We start from the raw sequence: 26,076 nt of genomic DNA, 5'->3' as shown, positions 1-26,076 counted from the left end.
AATTAACTGACTTACACAGTTGGCATTAATAAAAACTGTAGGCCTCAAATCTTATACAGTTGGCATTAATAAAAACTGAGGGCCTCAAACATTTTTTAATATATTTTATTGATTATGCCATTACAGTTGTTCTATTCCACCCCCTTCATTCCCCTCCACCCTGCATACCCCTCCCCCACCATTCCCCCCTTTAGTTCATGAACATGTGTCTCAAGTTCTTTAGATTCCATATTTCCCATACTATTCTTGCCCTCCCCCCTATCTATTTTCTACCTACCGTCTATGATATATTTTCTGTACCTTCTCCCCCCTTCTCCTTCTCCCACTCCCCCTGTTGCTAACCCTCCATGTGATCTTCATTTCTATGGTTCTGCTCCTGATCTAGCTGTCCTCTTAGTTTGCTTTTGTTTTAGGTGTGGTTCTTAATAACTGTGAGTTTGCTGTCCTTTCACTGTTCCTATTTTTTATCTTCTTTTTCTTAGGTAAGTCCCTTTAACATTTCATATAATAAGGGCTTGGTGATGATGAACTCCTTGAATTTGATCTTATCTGAGAAGCACTTTATCTGCCCTTCCATTCTAAATGAAAGCTTTGCTGGATAGAGCAATCTTGGTTGTAGGTTTTTGGTTTTCATGACTTGGAATACCTCTTTCCAGCCCCTTCTTGCCTGTAAGGTCTCTTGAGAAATCAGCTGACAGTCTGGTGGGAACTCCTTTGTAGGTGACTGTCCCCTTATCTCTTGCTGCTTCTAGGATTCTCTCCTTCATTTTAATCTTGGCTAATGTAATCATGATGTGCCTTGGTGTGTTCCTTCTTGGGTCCAACTACTTTGGGACTCTCTGAGCTTCCTGGATTTCCTGGAAGTCTATTTCCTTTGCCAGACTGGGGAAGTTCTCGTTTATTATTTGTTCAAATAAGTTTTCCACTCGTGGCTGTTCCTCTTCCCCTTCTGGTACACCTATAATTCAGATGTTGGAGCATTTAAAGATGTCCTGGAGGTTCCTAAGCCTCTCCTCATTATTTTGAATTCTTGTTTCTTCATATGTTTCTGTTTGGTCATTTTTTTCTTCCTTCTGGTCCACTCCCTTGATTTGAGTCCCAGTTTCCTTTCCATCCCTATTGGTTTCCTGTGCATTTTGAGGGCCTCGAATCTTACACAATTAAAACACTGATACATTTACTCATTCATTCAACATATTTTGAACCTGTACTATGTACTTAGTATTATCACAGGTGCTGCGTACTATTATATACATCAGTGAACATAGAGCTTACATTCCAGCACATGTAAGCCAAATGTGCTTGAAGTGAGGACTCATTTGGTAAGCCAAAAGCAGAAATGTTTGTTTTCAACTGGATACTTATTTGACTTAGCGCAATAATTTCAGTGTTATAGAGCAAAACAGAACCAAAGAACATGCTAGGAATCAGTCATTGAAGATTATGCCTACAAAGTAAAGTGTAAATGGGGACTCTACTTTTCGTTCTTTGGGTACTGCCCACCTCCTAACCCCAAACAGAATGTGAAGTCCATTGGTTCCTTTCTACACATCCAACTTCAGCACATTTTCAAGGAAACATCATGTGCGAAGTGGAATAACTGTACATAATTTTTAATGCATTTGTAGAGTCAAACCACAACCATATTTCTTTTTTCTCCTCTCTCATATCTTCTGTTTTGTTTTTGTGGTGTCAAAGCTATCAGCAAGCCTAGCCCACCACACCACACCAGAAAAAGTCGAAGGACTTGGCAAATTCTGAAGTAGAGGGCAAGGCTCAGGAATTTCTTTTTTTAAAGGTTGAGGACATGGGCCTAAGCCAGGGTGGTAAGTATGAGGGGGAGGGGGGACACAGACTCTACCTTTCTCTCATTTTGAAGGAAGGAAACAATGGTACATTAACATCAGTAAAAGCAATCAAACTGCATTGAGTCTTGACTGTGTCTTACAAGTTGCTTTGTAACAAAAAGGTTAAAATAATTTGTGAATTCTAGAGTGGACAGATAAGCTGGAATGGTGTCCACAGATTGGTAGAGGAGCTTCAGAAATGAGAATGACCAACATCTATAATTATCAGAAGTAGTTAGGTAACCAGTATCATGGGAAAAAAGTTATACACACATACCATGGCAAACATTTCTCTATATTCCACACTAATACACACGTACACACACACACACACACACACACACACACAAATAATGTACTAGAATAGGCTTTTTCTTGGCAGAAAGCAAAGGTTTATTGACCAATAATACAGTATAATCCTTCACCAGAAGGCGGCACCGACAGAAAGCACTAATTAAACACAAAACTCCTCAGGAGCTGCTGCTGCTGCTGCTGCTGTTGTGAGGTTTCTGAAGACGCAGAGAGGACGGCGCGTGCAGCTGCGTGGAAAGGAGATGCACCAAACCCCAACTCTGGTGGAATCTGAGTAACTTTTATTTTCTTTTTTATTACCGTGTTTCCCAAATTCTGTAATACATATTACACGTTAACAGTTTTTTTTTAAAAAGCTCCATTAAACAAAAAGGTATTTACTTAAGATAAATAGCACAGGCAACTTTTCCAAAACAAACCCTTTTCACTATCACTGATGAAAGAGAATCAACTCTTTTAAAAGTACTGGATGTCGCTGTCAGGTGTTTAATGGGGGGAATTGTTTGGTTAAATTATATAAATGTGCAACCACTTTGCTGTACATTTGAAACTAATATAATATTAAATTTAAATTATAGTTGAAATACATAATAAAGAAATAAATAAAAACACCATATGTCAAGAAAATACTAACCCAAGAAATAAATGTAGAAAAATCATTCTATAAAATATACCCAGAAAGGTATGTGTTAAAATTTTAAAAACACCTTGTTCAAATATGTAACTGACTTAAAGGGGCTAAGATAAGAGGCGTACCATACCAAAAAAATAAAACTTTAAAAAAATTTTTTAATCTATTTAAGAAAAAATACAAACAGCAAAGTTTAATTAATTTCCAAAGTAATGTATTTTGCTAAAATAACATCTCAATAAATATGTCTTAAAATATTCTTCCATGTGAGGAACAAGGTCTTCTTCAATATATAGTGGCATATTCGCAATACTAAGAAAAACCTGTGCATTAAGAACTAAGATCTTCCCAATGATACTTTTGCTATTTACCATGAAATGTCTCTGAATGGCTAATACCAGATGATTAACAACCATGCTTCTAAAACATAACACTGAGAATTGTTCGTAATGAATATGTTAAAACATACAAACAACACAAACATCAAAATCTGTTTTGAAGAAAATGATTACCCTGACTAATGTAAATAAATTCTTAAAGCGTCAACTAAGCCTGTTAAAATATCTTTAAAAACAGATAGCAACAGAAGAGGTGCCTCCTTGGCTTTTTTCTCTAAGCTTCCTGACATTTTGCTTCTTTCAATAGACGCCCAGCCCATCACTCTCCTGTACAAGGATCGCCAGCCTCAGGCCTCTTCTGCCTGGGTTCCCAACTCTCCGCCTTATATAACTGAGACTCACTCCCATGAGTGCTACAGAACATCCAGGTGACAAGTCAGAAACATGCTACCCTTCAGTGGGGCCAGACCCCTAGTCCTTCTGCCACAGGTCCAACAAAGCCATTGCCTTCACCAGGTTCCCCTCTGCCACCACCTGCTGCTGACAGGGTTCTACGGTGACATAAGGACAGGAGAGTGACAGCTGGTGGTGGTAGCCATGCTGTTTATCCTACTTGAGAAGACATCTTCTTGTCTGTAATGGATTTCTTCATGTCTTATCCAGGGACTCTGAAAACAAGGGAGACAAATTAATAAGCGGCACCACTACACAGTACATATGTAAGCAATAAGATGTCTGTCACCTGCTCCTGAGCTGCCTTTGCCAATGCTTTGTGGCCATCAAGAGGGGCCCACATACTAAAGACTAACGTTATCCCTTTACCACAGCACAAGAAACTTCTGGGAATCAATTAACCAGACAACTGGTAGATGCAAGGAAAAGACTTCAGATTAACCAAAGGGTAATTATGTTTTGAGGGGAGAGGAAGATGCTGGACATCTCTAAAAGGTATGGGTGAAACCCAAAGGCAGGTGGGATACAAGCTCTGTGACCAATCAAGCCCTTTATAAAGCATAACTGAAAGACAGGAACCCACATTTGCCTGTTACTGAAAATTATATGGGGCTTCAGAGTCAGAGACTTCCACTGGAAACCTAGCTCCATCGTCTGTTCTCTTAGCCTTGAGATAAATGAAGGGTAACCACACAACTTCTCAGCCAAACCAGAGCACTTCTGGGAATAAAATGGAGTGCCATTAATGATACACCTGAACAACAGGCATAAAGCAGGCCAGCTCCAGGCAAGAGCAGCATGAGATCACTAGTTTACATACACACTACCTATGTCATAGAGATGTGATGCGTACTGAGTAAATGTTTAGCACAGTGCCTGGCATAAGCTCTATACTTATACTAGGCTATTTTCATTTAGAAATGACTTATTGTAATAAAGTTTAAGGACAATTATCATGTATTTCCCCTTCAAACAACGAATTTTACCACCAATGTCCCATAACGTAACACTTTGAAAAATGAACTCTAAAAAATAATAGTAATAGCAATACTTGAACATCAATAAAATATATATATGGACATCACTTTTTCACAACCTGCAGAGTACCAAGTATCCTCTCTAGAAATCTGGTTAGTACTATTTAATACCACATCCAAAATGGTAACGCCAAGAATCCCCCAGTTTTGCCCACCGCTTCCCCCCTGGTAAAGCTCTTACAAATGACGATGATGTCCCCACCCACAAACAAGTGGACACCACAATCCCCAGAGAGTGCCGTACCATCACAGTCACGAAGAATGCTTGCAGCCGGGTCCCTTCCACTTGCTTCTGCCGCAGCGTTTCTGCCTCCCCGGGCAGCAGGTCTCCACCTCTTCTAAGTTCACTTCCTTTCTGTTGAGTGTCAATTTTCCGGAAACCACGCAGGCATGCTAAATGCCAGCTGCCAACGTGAAAGGCCAGCACATCTGCTTCCCCACTTCTGTAGTGGGGTTGTAAGGACAAGAAACAGACCCCCTCATTCACAAACACACAAATTCTTTCCCACTGTTCACAGTCGCTGCCTCCTGTGTGACAGGCACACTGGAACTCATTCACTCTCCTATCACCTGGTTGGCCACATAGTCAGGGTGTGCACATAAACGTTGGGATGAAGGAGATTCGGAACTACTTCTCACATGGGCACGGGTTCTGGCAGAGAACTCCTGTGACAGCAACCTGAATGACGTGTGTCTGCGCATGTTCATTTTGGTGTTCAGGGGACAAGGACCGGCAGAGCCCTAATGCTTAGCATCAAACGCCCAGAAACCTGCGTTTCTAAGAGTTCTCACGCTGTGGCCTGAAACAAGCTCTCGGAACTCCTGTTAGTACAATGATTTATTTATGTTTCACGGTAAGAACCAAGAGAGTAACTGCTGCTTTCGACCTTTTCTGCTCACCATTTGTATTCCCCAAAGCACACACACTGGAGACCTTGCTCATCCACAGCCATCGATTGAAGCCTAAGGACTGAGGTTCAAACAGTGCGATTTCTTTCTAATTTGGGGAGGATTCAACAGATGCAGAAAAGAGGGAAATGTTCCCACATATTTAACAGCCACTTGATTCTGAACTACCTCTCTAGTCTTAAAAGAAACCACCACTTAAGAATGGCTAAAAGGAACTTTCTGGCCCCTTTGAAGGCCTTCAAATGGACACCCCTGCTGTATGTGAGCATTTGTATGTTTAACTGGTTTAGTTCACTAGAGAGCACAAGCCAGCCTCTACGTGAATGCAAATAACAAATAATCACCCGTGAACCACAGAGCTCTACTAAATCAACTTAGTAAAATATTCAAGTGCAAGCAACATACAACCATGGCGCCTAACAAAGGAAAAGGTATTGTCAGAGGCACTTCTGGAAGTCTCATGGACCAACAGGCTTGTGAAAAACAACAAAAGAGATGCAAAAATGCTTCCCCTTTCTAAGTCTGGGCAGTGACTACTAAGCTGGGTGGGAGGAAAACCAGTCAAGTGGCCTTTCCTACTCTACCTGTTAGGCTAACAGTCTTACCTGCAACACCACTTTGTGCACAGTTATCGGACCTGGCTTTCCGCAGTCAGTTCTTTGTCATTACAAACATGAACTTTTTCTTCAGAAATAAACTCCAAACTTATAAAATCTGGTGTATGGTCATACATACAGATTTATGTAACAGTGAGACTGGAGCTCAAAAACATTACCCAAATTCTTCTCTACGGCGAATTGCAAATATGTTGTACTTACTGCCTCTTTAATTTCACAGGTGAAAACATGTATCTGAAATTCTTCTGAACCGTGGGAACTCTCTGTGAATGCAAAGCAATTGCTCTCTGTCGTCCCATCATGTCCACGTGCACAGAACAGCACCTTGTAGATAGGGAAAGAAGCTATCTCCCCATTGCTGTCCTGGTCTATGATTCTGCAGAGCAGTGATGAAAAATGAAATAAAATAGTAACTATCAAAGAACAAAGGCAAATAGTTCTACTACGCCAATAACATATAAACATAATCATCTTAAAATCACAAAATAAACCAGTACTAATAATGCAAGAAAACAAATTATCTTAACATGTATAGGTACATATGTGTATATGTGTGTAGATATATATAATGTACATGTACATATACTTGCTATGTGTATGTACGTATATGTATATACACACACAAATTCTTCACATTCTTTTGACAATTACTTCATTTTTATGCTTTCTATTATTAGCACAGTAAGTAGATAACATTAAGAGGCATTTTGAGCCCTGGCCAGGTAGCTCAGTTGATTAGAACATTGTCCTGATACGCCAACTTTACAGGTTTGTTCTCCAGTCAGGGCACATACAAGAAGCAACCAATGAATAGATAAATAAGTGGAACAACAAATCGATGTTTCTGTCTGTCTGTCTGTCTCTCTCTCTCAACCCTCCCCCCGCCTTTCCTCTGTCTCTAAAATCAATACATAAAAGAAATTATTTTTAAAATAAAAATTTAGAAATTGATGGCATTTTGACATTTTAAGAGCTATGGCACAAACAATGTATCTACAAAACCATTTCTTGAAACATTCGGAGCACTTTTTACCAAAATCTTTTCATTTATATTGCTATTATTTTGGCACTCAGAACTTAGCTAACATTTTTTCACACTCTAAACTTTAGAGAATGAGACAAATCAAAAAAAGTTTTAAAAAGACGAAAAGATTAAATCAGCCTTCAGAGAAAAACATAGGTTCAGAACACATTCAACCCAATTTCCCAGAGCTGGTACATTTATTTGTTCATTCAGCAAATACCTACTGAAAACCTGGTCCAGATACCTCTCTAGACACTAAAGTTACAGCAGGGAAAAATGCAAACAACCTGCTCCTATGGAGCTAATGTGCAGTGAAAAAGAAACAAATAAGCAAACAGATACAGGGTGGGGCAAAAGTAGGTTTACAGTTGTTCCTATGGAAAATGATACAATAATTAATAAACAATAATATAAGAATAAACTGTTTCACTTACTCACAACTATAACCCTACTTTTGCCGCACCCTGCATAAAACATAATGTCAAGGCAAGGCAAAGTGCTCTGAAGGAAAAAAAGACCCAGGGAGGGGAAAGACTATAATCACAGTGTGACTGAGGGTCACTGGAGGGTCGGATGTGGGAGAGTAACACCTGATTTACATGCAAAGAAATTCAAGATCCAAATGACATTAAATATTATTCCTGATTAAGCATAACAGAGAAAGCCATTCTGTTTCCTTCCAGTATGATACAAAGAGCTTAAAACCTGGAGCTCACTTCCGTTTTTTGAACTGCTGTGTTACATGACCAGGTGAAGGCAGGTTTTTATGCTCCTTCAGAATAGAGAAACAGAAATTACAGGTATTTACAGCTGTATTTCCATTTATAATATTCTAAGCATAATTCTGCAAATGCCCCTTGCAAATAAGGAACACAATCTAAGCCTAAACATGTTCATGCTGTATGTCTACAGAGTAAAAATGAATTAACAGTAAGTCCCAGGCCTGATTTATGATATAATATCATCACCACCATCTAAACTCTGCACAATGTCGAAGAGGGGAAAGGAGATTAGAGCTCACCTCACAGAACCTTCGGGAACATTTGGCACATACAGAGTAACAGGAAAGGGGTGTTGACTGGAAGATTTCATAGTTGCCATTGCCCGTAAAGCCTCCACCTCATTCCGTGGGGAAGAAACCTTCATACATCCTAAGTAGGTCAGTTTGTTAAATAAAACACTATCTTCTTCAGGTAATCCACTTGGAGAAGATGGTCTGGGTGCAGAAATTTCTGAAGAAAAAAAATGCTCAAAAGTCAATGCAAAATTCCACAGTGTAATTCTGCCTATTGCCCAAAAACAAATGAAAAATTGCAAAGAAAATTTATGTCTCTGTTTTCATTTTTTTAAATATTTATCCTCCACCTTAATTCAGAGTTCTAGAATTAGCCATTTTAAACATCCACATCTCTCAAACTACTATCTTACTTAACTATAACTTGTCTAAAGAAAAAGAAAAAAATGCTAAGCTTTATATTTAAAAAAAATTAAAATATGGAGTTCAAATGACATAGAACAATAAGGAGAAAACCCTACACTAACTGTTTGAATTAGGCTAAAAATAATGAGGATTAGGACTTCCGCCAAGATGGAGGCATAGGTGGATGTGCCGTGCCTTCTCACACAACCAAGATTAGAGAAAACTAAATATTAGCAACAAAAAACACAGCCAGAACACGGAAAATTGAACTTTTCCGAAGTCCGTTAACAACAAATTCTTCAGCCTGACCGGTAAGGGGCGAAACCAGCGGCTGGCGGAGCAGGGTTGCACAGGAAAACTCGGTCAGACGGACTCAGGCCTGCAGAATCCAGGCGCAGGGTCAGACCTAGTGAGCGACCCAGCGAGCAACCAGGCGAGCGACCGCGGGGGAGACAGCCGGGCCCAGGGCTGCGTGTTGACTGAGGTCGCGCATTTGTGCACGGGTGGACAGGCGAGGGAGTAGGCGGTTGGACCAGGCCGGCAGGTCCCCACGGCAAGCGGCGGTGGTGGGCGCAGCCATTTCCCTGCTCTGACCCCACCGCCACATACAGCGTCATAACCCAGCGACTCTGAGTGGCCCGGCCCTGGTGAACCACCTAAGGCACTGCTCCTCCGCACCCAGCTGTGAGAAACAGCAGAGGGGGTGTCGCCAATTCCCCGCTCTGGCCACGCCCCCACATACAGCGTCACAACCCAGCGACCTGGGAATCCAAGGTGCCCCTTCTCACTTACAGGGCCGGAACAGACCAAGAACGGCACAGGAGGATCTCAGAGCCCCAGAGCCAATAAATCTAAGCGATGAAGAAATAGCAAAACTCACAGACGCACAGTTTAAAACATTGGTGATCAGGATCCTCACAGAACTGGTTGATTATACCGACAAATTAGACAAATATATGAAGGCGAAACTAATTGAAATGAATGGAATTGCACAGGACACCAATAGCAATGAAAAGGAAACTGGGACTCAAATCAATGGAGTGGACCAGAAGAAAGCAAATAATGGCCAAACAGAAAAGAGTCAAGAAGCAAGAATTCAAAGAAATGAGGAGAGTCTTAGGAACCTCCAGGACATCTTTAAACGCTCCAACATCCGAATTATAGGGGTACCAGAAGGGGGAAAGGCACAGCCACCAGTGGAAAACTTATTTGAACAAATAATAAAGGAGAATTTCCCCAATCTGGCAAAGGAAATAGACTTCCAGGAAATCCAGGAAGCTCAGAGAGTCCCAAAGAAGTTGGACCCAAGAAGGAACACACCAAGGCACATCGTAATTACATTAGCCAAGATTAAAATGAAGGAGAGAATCCTAGAAGCAGCAAGAGCTAAGGGGACAGTCACCTACAAAGGAGTCCCCATCAGACTGTCAGCTGGATTTCTCAAAAGAGACCTTACAGGCAAGAAGGGGCTGGAAAGAGGTATTCCAAGTCATGAAATCTAAAGACCTACAACCAAGATTGCTCTATCCAGCAAAACTTTCATTTAAAATGGAAGGACAGATAAGGTGCTTCTCAGATAAGATCAAATTCAAGGAGTTCATCATCACCAAGCCCTTATTATATGAAATGTTAAAGGGACTTATCTAAGAAAAAGAAGTTAAAGAAACATGAACAGTGAAAGGACAACAAACTGACAGTTATTAACAACCACACCTAAAATGAAAGCAAACTAAAAGGACAGCTAGATCAGGAGTGGAAACATAGAAATGAAGATCTCAAGGAGGGTTAGCAACAGGGGAGTGGGAGGAGGAGAAGGGGGGAGAAGGTACAGAAAATAAGTAGCATAGACAGTAGATAGAAAATAGATGGGGGGGCAAGAATAGCATGGGAAATATAGAATCTAAAGGACTTGAGACACATGGTCATAAACTAAAGGGGGGTGATGGTGGGGATGGGGGGGTAGGGTGAAGGGGAATAAAGGGGGGAATAGAACAACTGTAACAGCATAATCAATAAAAAAATAAATAAATAAAAATAATTTTAAAAAAAAGAAAAATAATAATAATAATGAGGATTAAATAAAGCTAAAACCAGATAAAAATAATATAAAACCAATTAAAAGCTTCTCTTAGCTGTAAAGATCCTACACAGCACAAAATTCAACAAGAACTTTCTTTCCTAAACAAAAGTAATGTTAAGATGTTACACCTCATACCAGTAACAATAAAAGTCAAACTTCTTACCTTGTTCTTTCCTGGCTTGCTGGCTTCTATAAACTATGTAAGTGTTCTAATGGAAATTTTTTTCCTCAAAATAATTATTATTTTGATGAACAATCCTATGATTGCTTCCCCAAATTCTCCCCCCACCCCACCATTAACGAGTTTCTTTAAAGAACAAAAAAAACTGCTCACTTTAATTCTAAGCACAGCATGCAGCAAAGGCCACTCTCCCCATGCCCACCTATAACCCACAGTCAGCGAGCCTCCAACTCTTCCCATTACCCATAACCATGTTGCACAAAATTAGGCTGAAAGCAAAAATAATGAAAAAAATACTGAAAGTAAACAGAAAAACATCATGTTAAAATAGAGATACAATGAGTGATTCAAAAGACTACAGATTTCTCATCAGGAATTATGAAGACAAAAAGACAGTAGAATAACATCTGTAAAGTATTCAAAGAAAATAACTATCTAGATGCATTTTGAAGAAAGAGACAAGCTAGCTTTCTTTTATAAGGGCACTAATCCCAATCACGAGGGCTCTGCCCTCATAACCTAATCACCTTCCAAAGACCCCATCTCCTAATTCCATCACCATGGGGTTAGGGTCTCAACACATGGACTTTGGGGAGGACATAAAGATTCAGCCTATAGTACAGCATGTCTTTTTACTGAAAGTAAAAAGTATTCATTTTAGTATTTTCTCTTTATAGAAAAGAATACTAAAAACTTACATGTAAAACAAAGGAAATTCTTATCCACAGAGATCTTCAGCAAAAGATACATTTTTCAAAATGTATTTAGTGTAACCGGGTGTTGAGATAACAAAAAAAGGTACCCAAAGCATAGTGCCCAACCAATAAGCTCAGGAATAAGAATCGTAATATCTAAGCCAATGCAAAGGATAGCTGATTCCAACAATCCACTAGAGCTACATTAGAATATAAAATGTATTTCTTCCCATCTATTACTTATAGCCAAAAAATAACAATCATATAAATGTTAGTATCAGTATGCTTTGGGTTTTTGGGAGGGGTAGGAATGTAAGAAACTCACAAGAAAAAGTAAAGCACAATAAATCATATCATCTTTAATGTTCCTTCAGTCAATAACTAACAAAAATTAATTGTAAGGTTTGTTTCCAATGTTGTATTTTTAATTTACACATACACATATATTTTACACATATATGTATATATACTTTTCCTCAATGAGTATGACTATATGCTGAGTCTTTATAGTGAATCACCACAAAACCAGGGGGTGTTCTTGGGGACCCCCAACACAGTGCAAGTGTCTTCTCCTGGCGTCTTTTAACTATATTTCTTAAGGTACCTTTCCCATTCAGAAGATTAAAGTTTTTATGTGTTAAAGTATAACCACAATGTCCTTTCTGATTTGGGTTTTCCCTCCCTGACAACCACAAAAATATTCTCCCATATTTTCCTCTTACAGATTTATTTTTCACATTTAAATATTTGACCCACTAGGAAGAACTTTTGTCTGCAGTGTAAGTTCGGGCTATCATGGCCCTACTGTGTAGCTCTTTGGTCTGCGTCTATCTACCCTTCCCCCACACCAACATTCAGAACGGACTAGGCGGCCCTAAGCCAATCAGGACACTCTCCTCTACGCTGTCAGAGTGACTTCATGAGGGTTCTGACTGTAACCAAGGCCTACACCTGTCAGTTCCTGTCATCCCCCTGACCACCAGAAAATGTTTTCTTTGGTCCAAATAGAGCAAAACTCAAAACTTCCGTTCAATGGGTAAAAGAACAGTCTTTCTCTCTGCCACCAGGCGTGAGCTAGTCACCTAGCCTTAATTTTCAATTTCTGCTAACTACTTTTTATCCACAAAGGCAGTCAGTTAAGGAAAAAGGTGACATGAAAAAGAGCAAAACTGAACAGTTTACAAAGAAACACTACAAAAGCCAATAAAACCACACCTCTAGTGTTTAAAACAGCTGAAGCAGAGTTGGATTTGGTTTCATTTGGCTTTTCTTCACCCAAAACTATTTTGATTTATAAGCTGGTATTCCTACTACAAATCATACTCATTTATGATTGACTAATTATTTAATACACTGATAGAACTGATAATGGTATTTTACTTAGAATTTTTACAAATTATAATTTAAAACAATGGATGGCAAACTGAGTAAAAAGGCCCGTCATATAAAAGACTGTGTCCAGTACACTTCTCTGAGACCCAAGAATTTATTCATTTGTTCAGTAAGTATTTACTGAGGGCCTACTATGTGCCAAGTACGGTGGGTAAAATGAAGACCCAGACATTCTCAAAGAACTCTGAGACTGACTGCACCGGTAGAGAAACAGACAGAAACGTACGAACCAAAGTGTGAGCTCTCAACCAGCACTGAGGGGCTGACGGCCCTAATCTTAAAAACAGAGCTAATAGGATTTTAAATTTTTCATTATGATTTTAACTCTTTTTTCTCGTGGTTTATATGAGTTCAATATAGTACCTGTATTTGATGGATCCAAAACCAACTGAAGAGACGGCTTAGTTGTCTGGCTGGCTGAAACGTCTCCAGACGAACGGTCCGCAGTATCACTGGGGCTCTGACGATCAGCAAGAAGGCTGCTCTGCCCCTTCTCAGAATCTCTCAAGATCTCTGCCATGGCCTTTTCCAACTGTTCGTCACCGTTAGAAACTATCTACAAGACAAAGCAAAACACTTCTGTTTCAGTCGTACTATGGTTCTGGAGCTGAGTGAAAATAGTTCACTTATGGAAGAAATTAAAATGATCCAAATATTTACATTTAAATAGAGTTCGTGAATATCAAGAATTTATACAGTTGTACCTAATTTCACTAGATATAATATATAATCTTGAATCATAAGTGCAGCTGAATTAGAGGATCATTAGTTTCAGAAAAGGGTTCCTCAGAAAACCCCTCGGGCAGTTTCCAATTATATCTGATCCGAGAACTTGTTTATACAGATTTCCTGTTTTTTTCTTTCCTTTTTTCTTTTTATTTTTTGGAACACACTCCAGAATCAAGTAATCTTAACTGCATGTGTTTTAGAGAGAAAAATAGGTAAGTTTAACTATAAAGTGTCTATTGTGAATATCATTTAAAAGGTCCTATTTCTTACCATAGTATAAACATATTTATGATTTCTTTATAAATTTCGTTTGCTAGCTGCCAAGAGGAGTATCGCTAATTCCCTTACATTTAAGTTAACTCATGTTCTTCTTAAAAACACATAAGAGAAAAAACCTAAGTAAAATCTTAAATTAAATATATTAGTAATAAAATATCGATATTTAAAGGAATTTAAATAGTTACTTATTTAAATAGACATTTAAATAACACCATTGATTATTTGAATAAAACTATATATTTTCAACATAATATAAAGTGGGTATTTACTAATCGGTTTTTATATAATTGTATTAGATTTATGTACTAATATACCTTTGATGCCATGGTTTAAACAGAATAACAATCATGAAGAAACTTGTAGCACTTTTACTAATTTCTGTATTCCTATTTCCAGGTGGGTATGCAGTTGTCATGCACATACACCGAGGTTTCTTTGCTTCCTTTTCTTGGTGGGAGGAAAGGTGACACAGAATGAAAAAAAAGAGGGGGCATCCAAATAAAAATATTTTAAATATTGGTTTTAAATAAACCTAATATTTAAAATAAAAATAAAAAACTCAACTGAAATATAAGACACACACTTAAAAAGTATTTAGACATGCCAACTGTTAAGTCACATACTAGAATGTTACGAGCTGATTTAAAACCATAAAGAAAAGTCTCTGTAGTAAAAGTAAAACGTAACTATTTATATAATCAACTTTAACCTAGCAATAGTAGAAATAAAAATATCCAAATAAGTTAAACTTACGTAAGATTTAACCAGTAAGTCTATTCCCAATTCTTTTCTTCTCCCCTTCTACTCCTTCTTTTTAAATTCCGGGTTAAAAGATAAATAACCACAAGGAAAAAAAAACTTCAAAAATATACGAACCTCTAGATGAATCAAACAGTGATTCTATTCTCTCAGTCAGTACCTGAGGAAAAACCTTTTGATTTTATACATCTCCTTTCACTTAACTAAAAAAACCAGTATTTAAAATAGTACCATTTGTAGAAAAGAACTACCTTCAGTTCAGGTTTCCCTTCATCTTTGGTAGAGGTATCATCTGCATGCTGAGGAACCAAAACAAATTCCTCACTGTTCAGTGTCGCCACAGAATCCGATGACCCAGTAACCTTCTGTAATGAAGCTCTGACCTCCATTTCAGTTCTGCGAGCGTCTCTTCCCACATCCACCTGGTCAAAATCACAGTGATTTAAAAAAAAACTCAATAAAAACATGAACTGATCAATCTTCTGCCATTAAAAATGATTCATGTGAACAATAATGCTGCTCACCAAATAATTATCTCAAAACTGGGGAAGCTACCCTCTCAGACTGGGCCACATAATGGAAATGTACTCTCTTCACCCTGAGTTTCCAGACTCAAAGAACCATACTGTTCCCTGAAAAACGAACACAAACCTGCCCATAACTCTCAACTAAACAGAGTTTCTACTGTTTAACTCTATTTTTCTCCTAGAAATACTGTTTTTGTTCGATTTAATAAAGAAGAAATAAATAAGCATGATACTAGAAGTATCTATAAATTCACACACACACGATATATTTGCTGAATTATTTTGTAATTAAATCTAAATGTCTCCTCAAGACTACGTAATAGTACTTTAAAATATCTTTATGTCACTAAAGTTAATTAACTAATACACAATTTAACACCCTAAGCCATGTATCTTTTCTTTTCCAGACACATTACCACTTATCAGCCTGATGGGGGAAGAAAGGTCAAAGCTTTCACATCACGTTCATACAGCAAACAATGTTACAGTAATCGAACACAGTGTAATTCTGTTTTCTGGGTAGATCTCTATGCGACAGAAACTCCACATATGGACACAATTAACATGAATACTACATAAGAGACACTGCACTCAGCACCAGGGCTACACAAGCGAACCGGCAGACAAGGTGCCAGCTCTCCCCTGCTAGAGCTGAGATCTAGCGAGAAAACAAGCAATGAGACACACAGGGTAATTCCAAATCACTCTGAAGGCCACAGAGATAATAAAAGAGGATAATGTGACAAAGAGTACCTTAGCAGTAAAGTGTGTAGGGACAACTGTAAGTAAGGTGGTAGGAAAGGACTCTCAGAAAGGGAAATAAATACTTGACGGAAACCTAAAAGACAATAAAAGGACCATATATACACAATCCGCTCAGTGACCAAAGGAGTAATGGGAGGGAGGGCTGGGATAAGCAGGCCAGGAGGTCTTACAACTCTGGAGGTCTGCTGATCCGTATCTAAAATTCCCTTAGCAATGTTCCTCCTCTCCTTCGAACTCAGTACCTGTTCACTGCAGCATATGAATATGGCTGCAATATCTCACTTTGCCATTAGGTGACACTAACACCATTACTCTTGGGCAACAAAAAAATTATATACGTGTATATGTGTGTGTATATATATACAAAAACATATATCCAGCTTCGTTACAGTTTTAAAAATTAATTAATCCCTAACTTTATCAAATATCAAAATTTCCATTAATATCAAAATAAAGTCTAATTATACTCCTAGACTAGTGTAATAAGATAACCATAATTTAATTTATTTGTTAGGCATATTAATATCCTTCCTTTTTAAATTTTTTTAAAGGTTTTATTTTATTTATTTTTAGAGAGAGAAGGGAGGGAGAAAGAAAGAGACAGAAACATCAATATATGGTTGCCTCTCATGTGGCCCTCACTGGGGACCTGGCCCACAACCCACACATGTGCCCTGGCTGGGAATCAAACCAGCAACCCTTTGGTTCAGAGCCTGCACTCAATCCACTGAGCCACACCAGCCAGGGCAATATCCTTCCTTTTTAAAACCCTTCAAGCATATGCATCTATCCTCTCAAAATTTTTCTCACTTTTTATGTTATATGTTTCTGAAAATGCCACATGTGTTAGAAGCCATGTCTGACCCTTCAAGACTGCCCCATGAACCCTTGATTGCCAAGACACCACACACTCCAGGTGTTCTTTGTATGGCCAATCTTTGTCCAGGTCCTTTTCAGCTGCCACTCCTATACGTAACACCTACGTGTTAGAAATTCCCCAAGTTCAGGTCCTGGACTTTTTTCTGATTCCTTGCCACATACTCTATTATCTCTCATTGTCATGGATTTTAATACCATCTATACACTTACAGTGTCCCAAATTTCAATTCCAACCCAACCCAAATGTCTCCACTAAATTCCTGACTTGGAATCTAACTCTCTACTTGATAACTTCCATTTGGAATTCTTATCAGTAACTTAAATGTGACCCAAGTGGAATTCCTAATGGTTTCTTCAAACTTGTTCCTCCTTCAGATTTCCCATTTCAGTAACACTGCCTTCTACCAAGTTGCTCAAACAAGAAATCTGGATCTCATCCCCAACTCATCTCTACTTCTTCATTCCCATCCAAGCAGGTCAGCCCCACCTCTAAAATAAACCCCACACGTACCAGACTAATACAAACAATGTTTTCATCTACGTAAGTCTCCTAAACCTGTTTTCTTCCTCCAGCCTTCTCCTCCCTAATCTACTCTTTACAGAGCTGCCAGAGAACACATTTTTGAAATACACTGGATTACATTAAAACTGCAGACTACAGTCTTTTCACTAAAATTCAAACGAAGTCAAAACTTCCTGACAGAATTTGCAAGGCCCAACACACCCTTGCCTCCATCACTTTATCACTTCAGCTCTTTAATCACAGACATTTCAGGACCACATTAGGGCCTTAGCTCTTGCCTGCCACCTTCATATAACTAACTCTTAGTGCCATCAGCTTTCATCCACTCGTCAAACAAATAATCAGTGAGTCCCTACTATGTGCTAGAAACTATAATGAGAACTGTAGACTAAATGATGAGTAAGACCAATGTAATCCTGGTATTCCTAAAACTAATATTCTTTTGTGTTGTTGTTACTCTTTATGTATTTTTTTCATTACCATTTAGTCCTCTTCTGCCCCCTCCTCCCAGCATACTACAGAGTTTTGAACTCTACATCTGATAGGTTATCTTCATTTTGTGTAGTTCTTTTTCTGGGGTTTTGTTCTGTTCTTTCATTTAGGCCATATTTCTTGGTCTCCTCAATTTGCCAGCCTCCCTGCGTTTGTTTCTGTGTATTAGGAAGACCTGCTATGACTCCCTGTCTTAGTGTGGCCTATTGTAGAAAAGGCACCTGTAAATTATGCGGGGTGGAGCCTTAGGTAATTGTTAGGAAGGGCAACCTGCTTTCCTGCTTTGTGGCTCTGTGTGGCAAGAGGGCTCAGAAAGGGGACAATGCCACTGCCTGGCTTCTGATAGTGTGCCTGGCACTTTGCCCCATTTCCAGTCACTTCACCAACTCCACACATGTGTGTGACATATGTGATGGCACCCTTCTAGCTGATGCTCTGGGGCTGAATACCAGAGGGGGTGGGTGTGCATAGGATCTAAGTCCGTGAGGGCCCTTTAAGCAGAGTCTCCTGAAAATCCAGCAGTTTCGTCTGCCACCCCAACTCCCACTGGTTTTTACAGCCAGAAGTTATGGGTATTTATTTTCCCAGTGCTGGAACCCTGGATTATGTGGTCTTGCCTAAGGCTGAGATCACTTGCTCCCAAGGCATACCCTCCCAATGTTTATCTACCATACGTAAGGTGGGACCACCCACTCTGTTGCCCCTTCTCCACACATCTCTGCATCTCTGCCCTCATACTTCTCTGGATGAATGTGTCTTCTTTAAATCCTTGGTTGTCAAACTTCCATACAGATCAGTTTTCTGACAGTTCTGGGTGTCATTTGTTTTGATGTGTGGTTATAATTCTTTCTGTGGTTGTGCAAGGATGCAAAGCATATCTACCTATGCCTCCATCTTGACCAGAAGTCTGCGCTGTTTTTTCAGTGCTGAGTTTTGCTAAGTTCTTCATAAATTTTGGATATTAATCCCTTATCGAATGTACTGGTGAATATGTTCTCTGGTTCTGTGGTGAAGCTAACATTCTTATAGAAGAGATAGGTAATACAGAAGAAAATAAATCAGGATCACATAGTGGAATAAGTTCAAAGGTGATGAGAAGGCAGGAGGCAATACAGATCCAGCTGACATTTGGGCTTAATGAGTAAGCCTCAAAATGAACTATGGAGATGAGTAAGCCACAGAGCAAACTAGGGAGAAAGAACTTGATGCGAGAAAAGGCTTACTGAAGAACAGGAAGTCAGTCATGATAGCTTGATCATAATGAGCATGGCTAACGTAGTAAGAAATGAGATATGGAAAGGACAGCAGAGAAGCCTGAGGCCACTTCAATGCTAAGGCTGCCTAAATAAGGTCCCCTCACCAATCCCAACTCTGCTTTGTTTACCAGGGAATACTCCGTGCCTGGTATAGGACACAGTAGATATTCAATAAAGGTGTGGAACAAAATGTTCTTAAAAACACCAATCGGTTGAAAGTTCTCACAAACAGCAAACGTAAAGTCAGGAGTCAAGCCAGATAGTCTGACTTCAGAGTTATGCTCTGACCTATACTGTATTATGCTGTCTCTTAAAGTCTACTTATCTGTTGAGACCCAAGGTTGGGATTTGTGTCAACACAACGTCACTATGCATACCAGACCTTCTTCACTCCTTTCCTCATCAAAACTTACCTGCCTCTTACCCCAAAGCATTCTTCATAGTTCAGTGATAAATAACCTATCAGTTAACTCTGAATTAGGGTGTTAACAAACATAAGTAGTTGTTCCATTCATATTAGATTTGCAGAAGTCTTTTAAATACAGAGCTTGCTGTTCTGTGAACTCAAGACTACTATGTACATTTCAACTCAGCAAGTAAAACAGAGCACTGCACAAAAGCAAAACTACTATTAAAAGCATTTAGTTAAAAAGCTGCCCTATTATAACCTAAAAATTAGAATGTAAAATCTGAAAAAGGATTTTTATGTCTTTTCAGTTATAAAAACTACTGGGAACTATAATCTAGGCATAAACATTTTTATTTTTAGGACATTTTAAAGGTATACTGAGAATCAGGGTCAGAAAACTCATCAGTGCTACCGAAAATCTGATGTGTTTCTTCTGTGCATCACCTTCTCCCCTGCTCTGAACCCAAAAACTCAATTAAGAATTTTTGGCTTCAACACCCCCACATCTGCACCAATTTTAACAAGTGAAATCTCTTTTAATTCTACTTCAATACCGTATCATTTTTGTCAAATGAGCAATATATCTGAATTAGCACCTCACTTGGATGCCTAAAACTGTAATTTCATGTATACTAGGAACAGTACAACATTCAGTAAAGTCTAACAGGAGGCTTTCTTCTCCCAAAATAACCAAACACATTCAGAAGACAAAATTGTGGTACATGTGGTCCAATCTCTTTCTGTGCCAAATGTGGTTACTCTGATTCTTGCTTTTACATTATGTGTTTGCACCTATTCATTTTCAAGTGGCTCTTGAACTAAAATAGAAAACTGAAAAAAAATGAGTGTTTAAGTCAAATTTGGTATGCTGGGAAAACTATGAGCCATGAGGATTAGAATGACTATAGCAGACCCATTACAAAAGTAGAAAAAGGAAATGATCTTAATTTGCAATAAGAAAACAGACACAAATAATTTAGAACAGCATTTACCAACCATGACCCTTCTGTACTTCGGGGAACTAAGCTGGTCCTGAAGAAAACTCTCATGACCTCTGTTAACTAACTGATCCACTGACTACTCTAGTCCTCAGGCAAAAGCCACACCAACATATGTGTCTATGCAAGTTCGTGTGTGTGTGTGCCCTACCTATGAAAAGGCCACAAAGCATCTTATTAATTTATACTGCTTTCGTGGACACCTATTTTTATTTGTCCACCTATTTTTATTTGTCCACCAATAATCTCCAAACTTTCTTTTCTGAGAATAAGGCTTCCCTCTACGCGAACACCATGGCTTTGATAGAAACCTCAACATCTTGGTCAAACAGACTGAAAGGTAAACAGTGAACCAAAACTAGACCAATCAAACCATTTCCTAAGATTTCTGGACAGATCACAAAGGGTCCATCCTGACAGTGTCTCTCTTAAGCAGCAACTTTTTAGATGGAAACCAGAACTGTCAGTGGCCATGTTTTTCCCCATCTGAAGAATGTGAAGAGTGCCAAGTGCGTGGGGAGAGAGGCGTCGATCAACCCCAAACGCAGACACGCGAGACAGTCTCACTTAATCCCGGCACTTTGTTTGAGTCCTTCCCATGGCCCAGCTCCATCTGTTCCCATTCTCAGTCTTGGGAACAGCAAATTCTGCTGTTCCCTTACTTCTGTAAAACTACCCCTTCCACTAAGTTCTTTTTGCACAAGCTAGTTTAAATTGAGATTCTGTCACATGAAGCCTAATGAGTCCTAATATAATTATATTCTAGCAAAAGACATACAAGCTTTATTCTAACAGGTTGCCGATGCCAACATAGCTTCATACAGCAGGTATGAGAGCAGAAATCTAGGTGAAGGAAAAAGAGAGAGTCTAAAAAGCTGACAATAATTTCCCAGATAAACAGTACAGTGGGTATGATGAAAGAAAGAAAAAGTAGAGTGACTTACTTCAAATAATTCCTGGAATAAAAACAGGATAATACAAGTAGTACTCAGAGTCAAAGGGTGGTTTAAAAGACAGTAGAAAATGTTTTAGAACCAAAATATGAAACCAGCAAAGGACAAAAAGAAATTTTAAATGGTAGGCACATGATAATTATTGCTACCTAATATATATGCCTATATTATAAAAATAAAATGTTACAAAGAAAAAAATTTTATTTAAAAATCTGTGTTAGGATGGTGAGATTTATAGGTGACTGTAATTGTGGCAGGTCAGATTATTTTTACCAATTACACACAACAGAGTAGACAAACAGACAAAGCTAAATTCTGTATCTATTGTCAATTTGTACCTACTGGTGTACAGATGGTTACATAAACACATATTTTCATTGTCCAGAGGAACTAAATGTGTTTAAAATTATAACGCCCTATACAAATCTTACTGACATTGTTCACAGGGAAAGAAAGGTAAAGCTTCCCTATGAATAAAGATATAATTATTTAAGAGACCAGTTTATAAAATGCTTGCATGATAGTATTGTGAGATTCTAGGTAATGAAAATGATCATTTTTAGCTAGCCTTAAAAAAACAAATTTTATATTAAAACAAATTAGTCATGCAAGAAGGAATGAATAATTAAGTTACCAAACAAATGATCCACTGTCAAAGAACATTCATGCAGCCTAATGGCAATCATCCAAAATGATACTATCTTCTCTTATTCTGAAACAGAATTAAAATGAAATACAGAGGTAGATATTTGAGGACTTCTTGAAACTAGTCAACAGTTTTCCCTGAAGAGAAGACCGGCTATTGGAATTAACTGAGCACCAGTGACTAATATGAAAAAAGAAATTGAAAAAGAAACAAAGGATCAACTGCTCAACACTGAAACTACAGAACTACGAACCTATCGAAGAGTAGAGATAAGCCCAAAGACCAAACAGGTTTTCTTGAAAGTAAAAAAGAAAATCAGAGGTAAGTTAATCAAATTACGATAAAAGAGCCCTGACCAGTAAGGCTCAGTTGGTGGGGCGTGGCCCCACAAAGCAAAAGGTCACTGGTTCAACTCCCGGTCAGGGCACATACAAGAGGCAACTAATTGATGTCTCTCTCTCACATAAATGTTTCTCTGCCTCTCTTTCTCCCTATTTTCCCCTCTCTCTAAAAAATAAATAAATGACATATTCAAAATATGACAAAAGATATCTTCTGTGTTTTTTAATTGTCATTCAAGTACAGTTGTCTCCATTTCCCCCCACCACCACTCTCCTCCATTTCAAAAGATGTCTTTTCTTAAAATGTATACCCTACCTGAAATTAGATCATGGTGCACAACCCTGTGAATATATTAAAAACCCCCAACTATATACTTTAAAATAGTAAATTTTATGGTATGTGAATGATATCTCAACAACAAAGTGTAACTAAAATTTATATGCAAAACCTCCAAAAAAGAGAAGGAAAATACAGGGTCTGGCAGAAGGAAGGCTTGCTTCAGTGTGGCTGGTAGGGTATGTGAATGTCTCGCATGAGATGGACAGTAATTTCACCTAGAATGTCGCATGATGTGCTTCAGTGTGATATTGTTACATTACAGAATGACATGCTCATGATTTTGTAATAAAATATTCTAAAATTAAAAAGGGCTGTTATTTGTGCTGGACCCTGTATACGTAAAATGACTATTAATCACCAAAAATGTTTAGCAAGAATCTGCTATTAAGCTGTAGTTTCTGTATGTTCCAAGATGCCTTTTCTTGAAAAAAAAAGTTGGGGGGTGAGGGGCACGAGTACATATTTTGTCACCCTGAGACACCATGAGATTGGAATGTCTGAACGGACGTGCAGAGCCTTTGCTCACACTCCCCCTGCACAGTCTCCAGTCTGAGAGCCTAGTACGAGCCTGCTGTAGTTCAGTCCAGAGTGGCCGATCATCTGGTTTCTCCCACATTACTAAAGGCTGCTCAGTAAATTCTAGTAGCTGCGTCCTCTCCTGTGGGAAAACTGCTCCTGCCTTTGCAGACTGGAGCTGGGGGCTGGCTAGCTGACCCAGCGGACAGCTATGTTCATACAGTAAAGAGTGACCTGCCACTTCTGAGTAGGAGTTCTGTACTGTCTAGGCAATGCAAGTTCTACACTGTCTTCCTCAAATAGGCAAATGACTATCACTTCTCTACAAAGCCTCTACATCCTCAAAACAACCCCACAGGGCAGGATTTCTCTTTTCTAGGATACATAAGGCAGAAGGCATGTAGGGGAAGCCAGAATAGCATCTCTTTATCCTGAGCCAAATTAATGTTGCTTTTACCTTTGTTCTACAAAAATAAATGAGAACATTAAAAATGGAATACTCTAATTAGCGTTTCATCTAAAAAAATTATAAATAAGCAAATATTTAGCTGTTATTATAAAGTTTTATATTTATGGAAAAAGCATGACTGACTTGACTGCAGACTAAGCACTCACTTCAGATAAGCATCAGTGTCAGGAAAAAATCTAATCTTCTGGCTCACAAGGCCAAGGCAAGGAAACACTACTGACCTGAATTACAGGCATCATGCCTATAATAATTACCATTTACTAAGTATCTATGTATGTATACTTCCATAAACTCTACAAGGTAGCTATTACCCTCATTTTATGCACACGAAAACAGGAAAAGAAGAGTTAAGTACTCTGTGCAAGGTCATAGTGTTAGTCCATAGCTGAAGCAAAACTCAAAACCAACTCAACCCGACTCCGAAGATCCCGCTGTTTTCCACTAAGGAAAGATGCCTCTCAAAAGAAAATTTTTACAATCATAATCTGTAACATCTATCAAGTGCTTACTTTATACTATGCACTTTATATTATATACCATCTCATTTAACCCTCACAATATAAGGTAGAATTAATATCAATCCACTTTTATAAATGAAGAGACAACAGAATACTAACTGACTCATCCAAGGTCACCAGACTTAGACTAAGTCGCCAGACTAGTCTGACAAGAGGGGCCATATTCTTAACCACTAGACACACACGGCTTACACTCACCCACGCACATGCATGCAGGCCCCACACACACGATTACTACCATGTACTATGTAGCAGGCACTGTGCTACACACCTACTTCTCTTTCTAATGTAATCCCTTCAGGAACAACTAAACAAACCAGAATTTTACAAAGTCAGCAGTCATTATACCTCAACTAAAACAGATTTTTAGTTTGCCATTTCAGTGACTTTTTAATAAGATTTTATTTATTTTTAGAGAGAAGGGAGGAGAAGGAGAGAGGGAAAGGAACATCATTGTGTGGTTGCATCTTGCACACCCTCTACTGGAGACCTGGCCCCTAACCCAGGCATGTGCCCTGAGTGGGAATCGAACCAGCAACCTTGTGGTTCACAGGCTGGCACCCAGTCCAATGAGCCACACCAGCCATGGCTCAATGATTTCTTTAAAAAAAGTGTTATTGTTGTTCAATTACAGTTGTCCTCATTTTCTCCCCACTATTCTTCCCTGCCTCACCCACTCCCCTACCCACCACATGCAATCCTGACATCATCAATGACGTTTTAAGATGGTGAGTTGAAGAGAAAAAGTAGTCTCTATCCAGAAGACAAAGTTAAGAGTCCTCAATACCTAAAAAAACAGACATTTACTATGGGGTCACAATTTTAACTATATAATCTTTCTTCACCCTCAAGTGCAAACATATCCTAAATTTGCATGATCAACTCAGCTTTTCCTTTAGTAAACATATAGTCAAAAGCTGGTAGTTATTAACACTTACCACTTTGCTGTTTGTCAGTTGTTCTTTCAGGAGCTTTACAGTATTTGTTAATTAATTTAATTGTTGGTTGAGATTAAAAAGGAACTAAGTAACTCACCCAACAACCACACAACCAGTAACTGATGGAAACAAGACGCAATCAGGCCTACTCCAATGTACAATACCATTCTTGAATCATGTCATACCTTAAACTCTAGGAAATCTATTATAAGAGATATATTTAGATTGAAGAAAGGGACAGGGTAGAAACTTCTATGTTTAACAGCAGGAATAACCTTGGAAATCAGAAACTAGTACTCCATCTTTGAATTACTTGAGTAACACTTACATGGTCAACCAGTTAACAAAAAAAAAAAGTACAAGAACATGGAACACCAGATAAAAAAATAATTTCTATAAAAGGCTAGTCATGTCTTCCCAACTTTGAGAAAATGAAGGCACTATAATGTGTCATAATTTCTGAAGAGAACCCAAGAAATATAAAAAAATAATTCAGTTACTTGCCCAAAAGGTATCAAAGAATTTTTTTAATGTGCATGCCATGATTCATTACATCAAAAATTAACTGTAAATCTACTATATGCTTAACACTAAAAACTGAAATTTAGAGATGAATAAAACCAGTGGGCTCGTTAGGCCCAAATGCCTACAACCGTACCAAGCTCCCCGGCCACTTCTCAAATTGCCATATACACCTTGTTGACTACTTGTTCTCTTTAAAAATAAAGGAAAACAAAAGTTTCAACACTTCCAAACAATCCTCCCCCACTCCCTAAAATTACTGTGTAGACTCTTAGAGAAAA

The 26,076-nt window shown here is 38.6% G+C and overlaps 1 protein-coding gene across 6 annotated transcripts in view; it reads right to left on the bottom strand.

Annotated features, from left to right (window-relative positions):
- RABGAP1L (RAB GTPase activating protein 1 like) overlaps nucleotides 1-26,076 on the bottom strand; it is a 425,645-nt gene that overhangs the window by 362,164 nt on the left and 37,405 nt on the right. For 5 of the 6 annotated variants that reach the window (XM_037145558.2, XM_037145559.2, XM_037145560.2 and 2 more), the window contains 4 exons: nucleotides 14,955-15,125; nucleotides 13,300-13,492; nucleotides 8,190-8,400; nucleotides 6,346-6,520 (listed from right to left, as the gene is read on the bottom strand). In XM_037145558.2, coding sequence (XP_037001453.2) covers nucleotides 6,346-6,520; nucleotides 8,190-8,400; nucleotides 13,300-13,492; nucleotides 14,955-15,092 — 717 coding nt within the window. In that variant the 5' untranslated portion in view covers nucleotides 15,093-15,125. Of the gene's footprint in view, nucleotides 1-6,345; nucleotides 6,521-8,189; nucleotides 8,401-13,299; nucleotides 13,493-14,258; nucleotides 14,392-14,954; nucleotides 15,126-26,076 lie in introns of those variants that run through there. The other variant, XM_037145562.2, reaches the window with a different exon arrangement.

This window comes from Artibeus jamaicensis, unplaced genomic scaffold (genome assembly GCF_021234435.1).
Source record: "Artibeus jamaicensis isolate MK-2021 breed Jamaican fruit bat unplaced genomic scaffold, CSHL_Jam_final contig_327, whole genome shotgun sequence".
NCBI classification, from domain to species: Eukaryota; Metazoa; Chordata; class Mammalia; order Chiroptera; family Phyllostomidae; genus Artibeus; species Artibeus jamaicensis.
The sequence above is the reverse complement of the archived record's forward strand: the minus strand, read 5'-3'. Positions and strand labels throughout refer to the sequence as shown.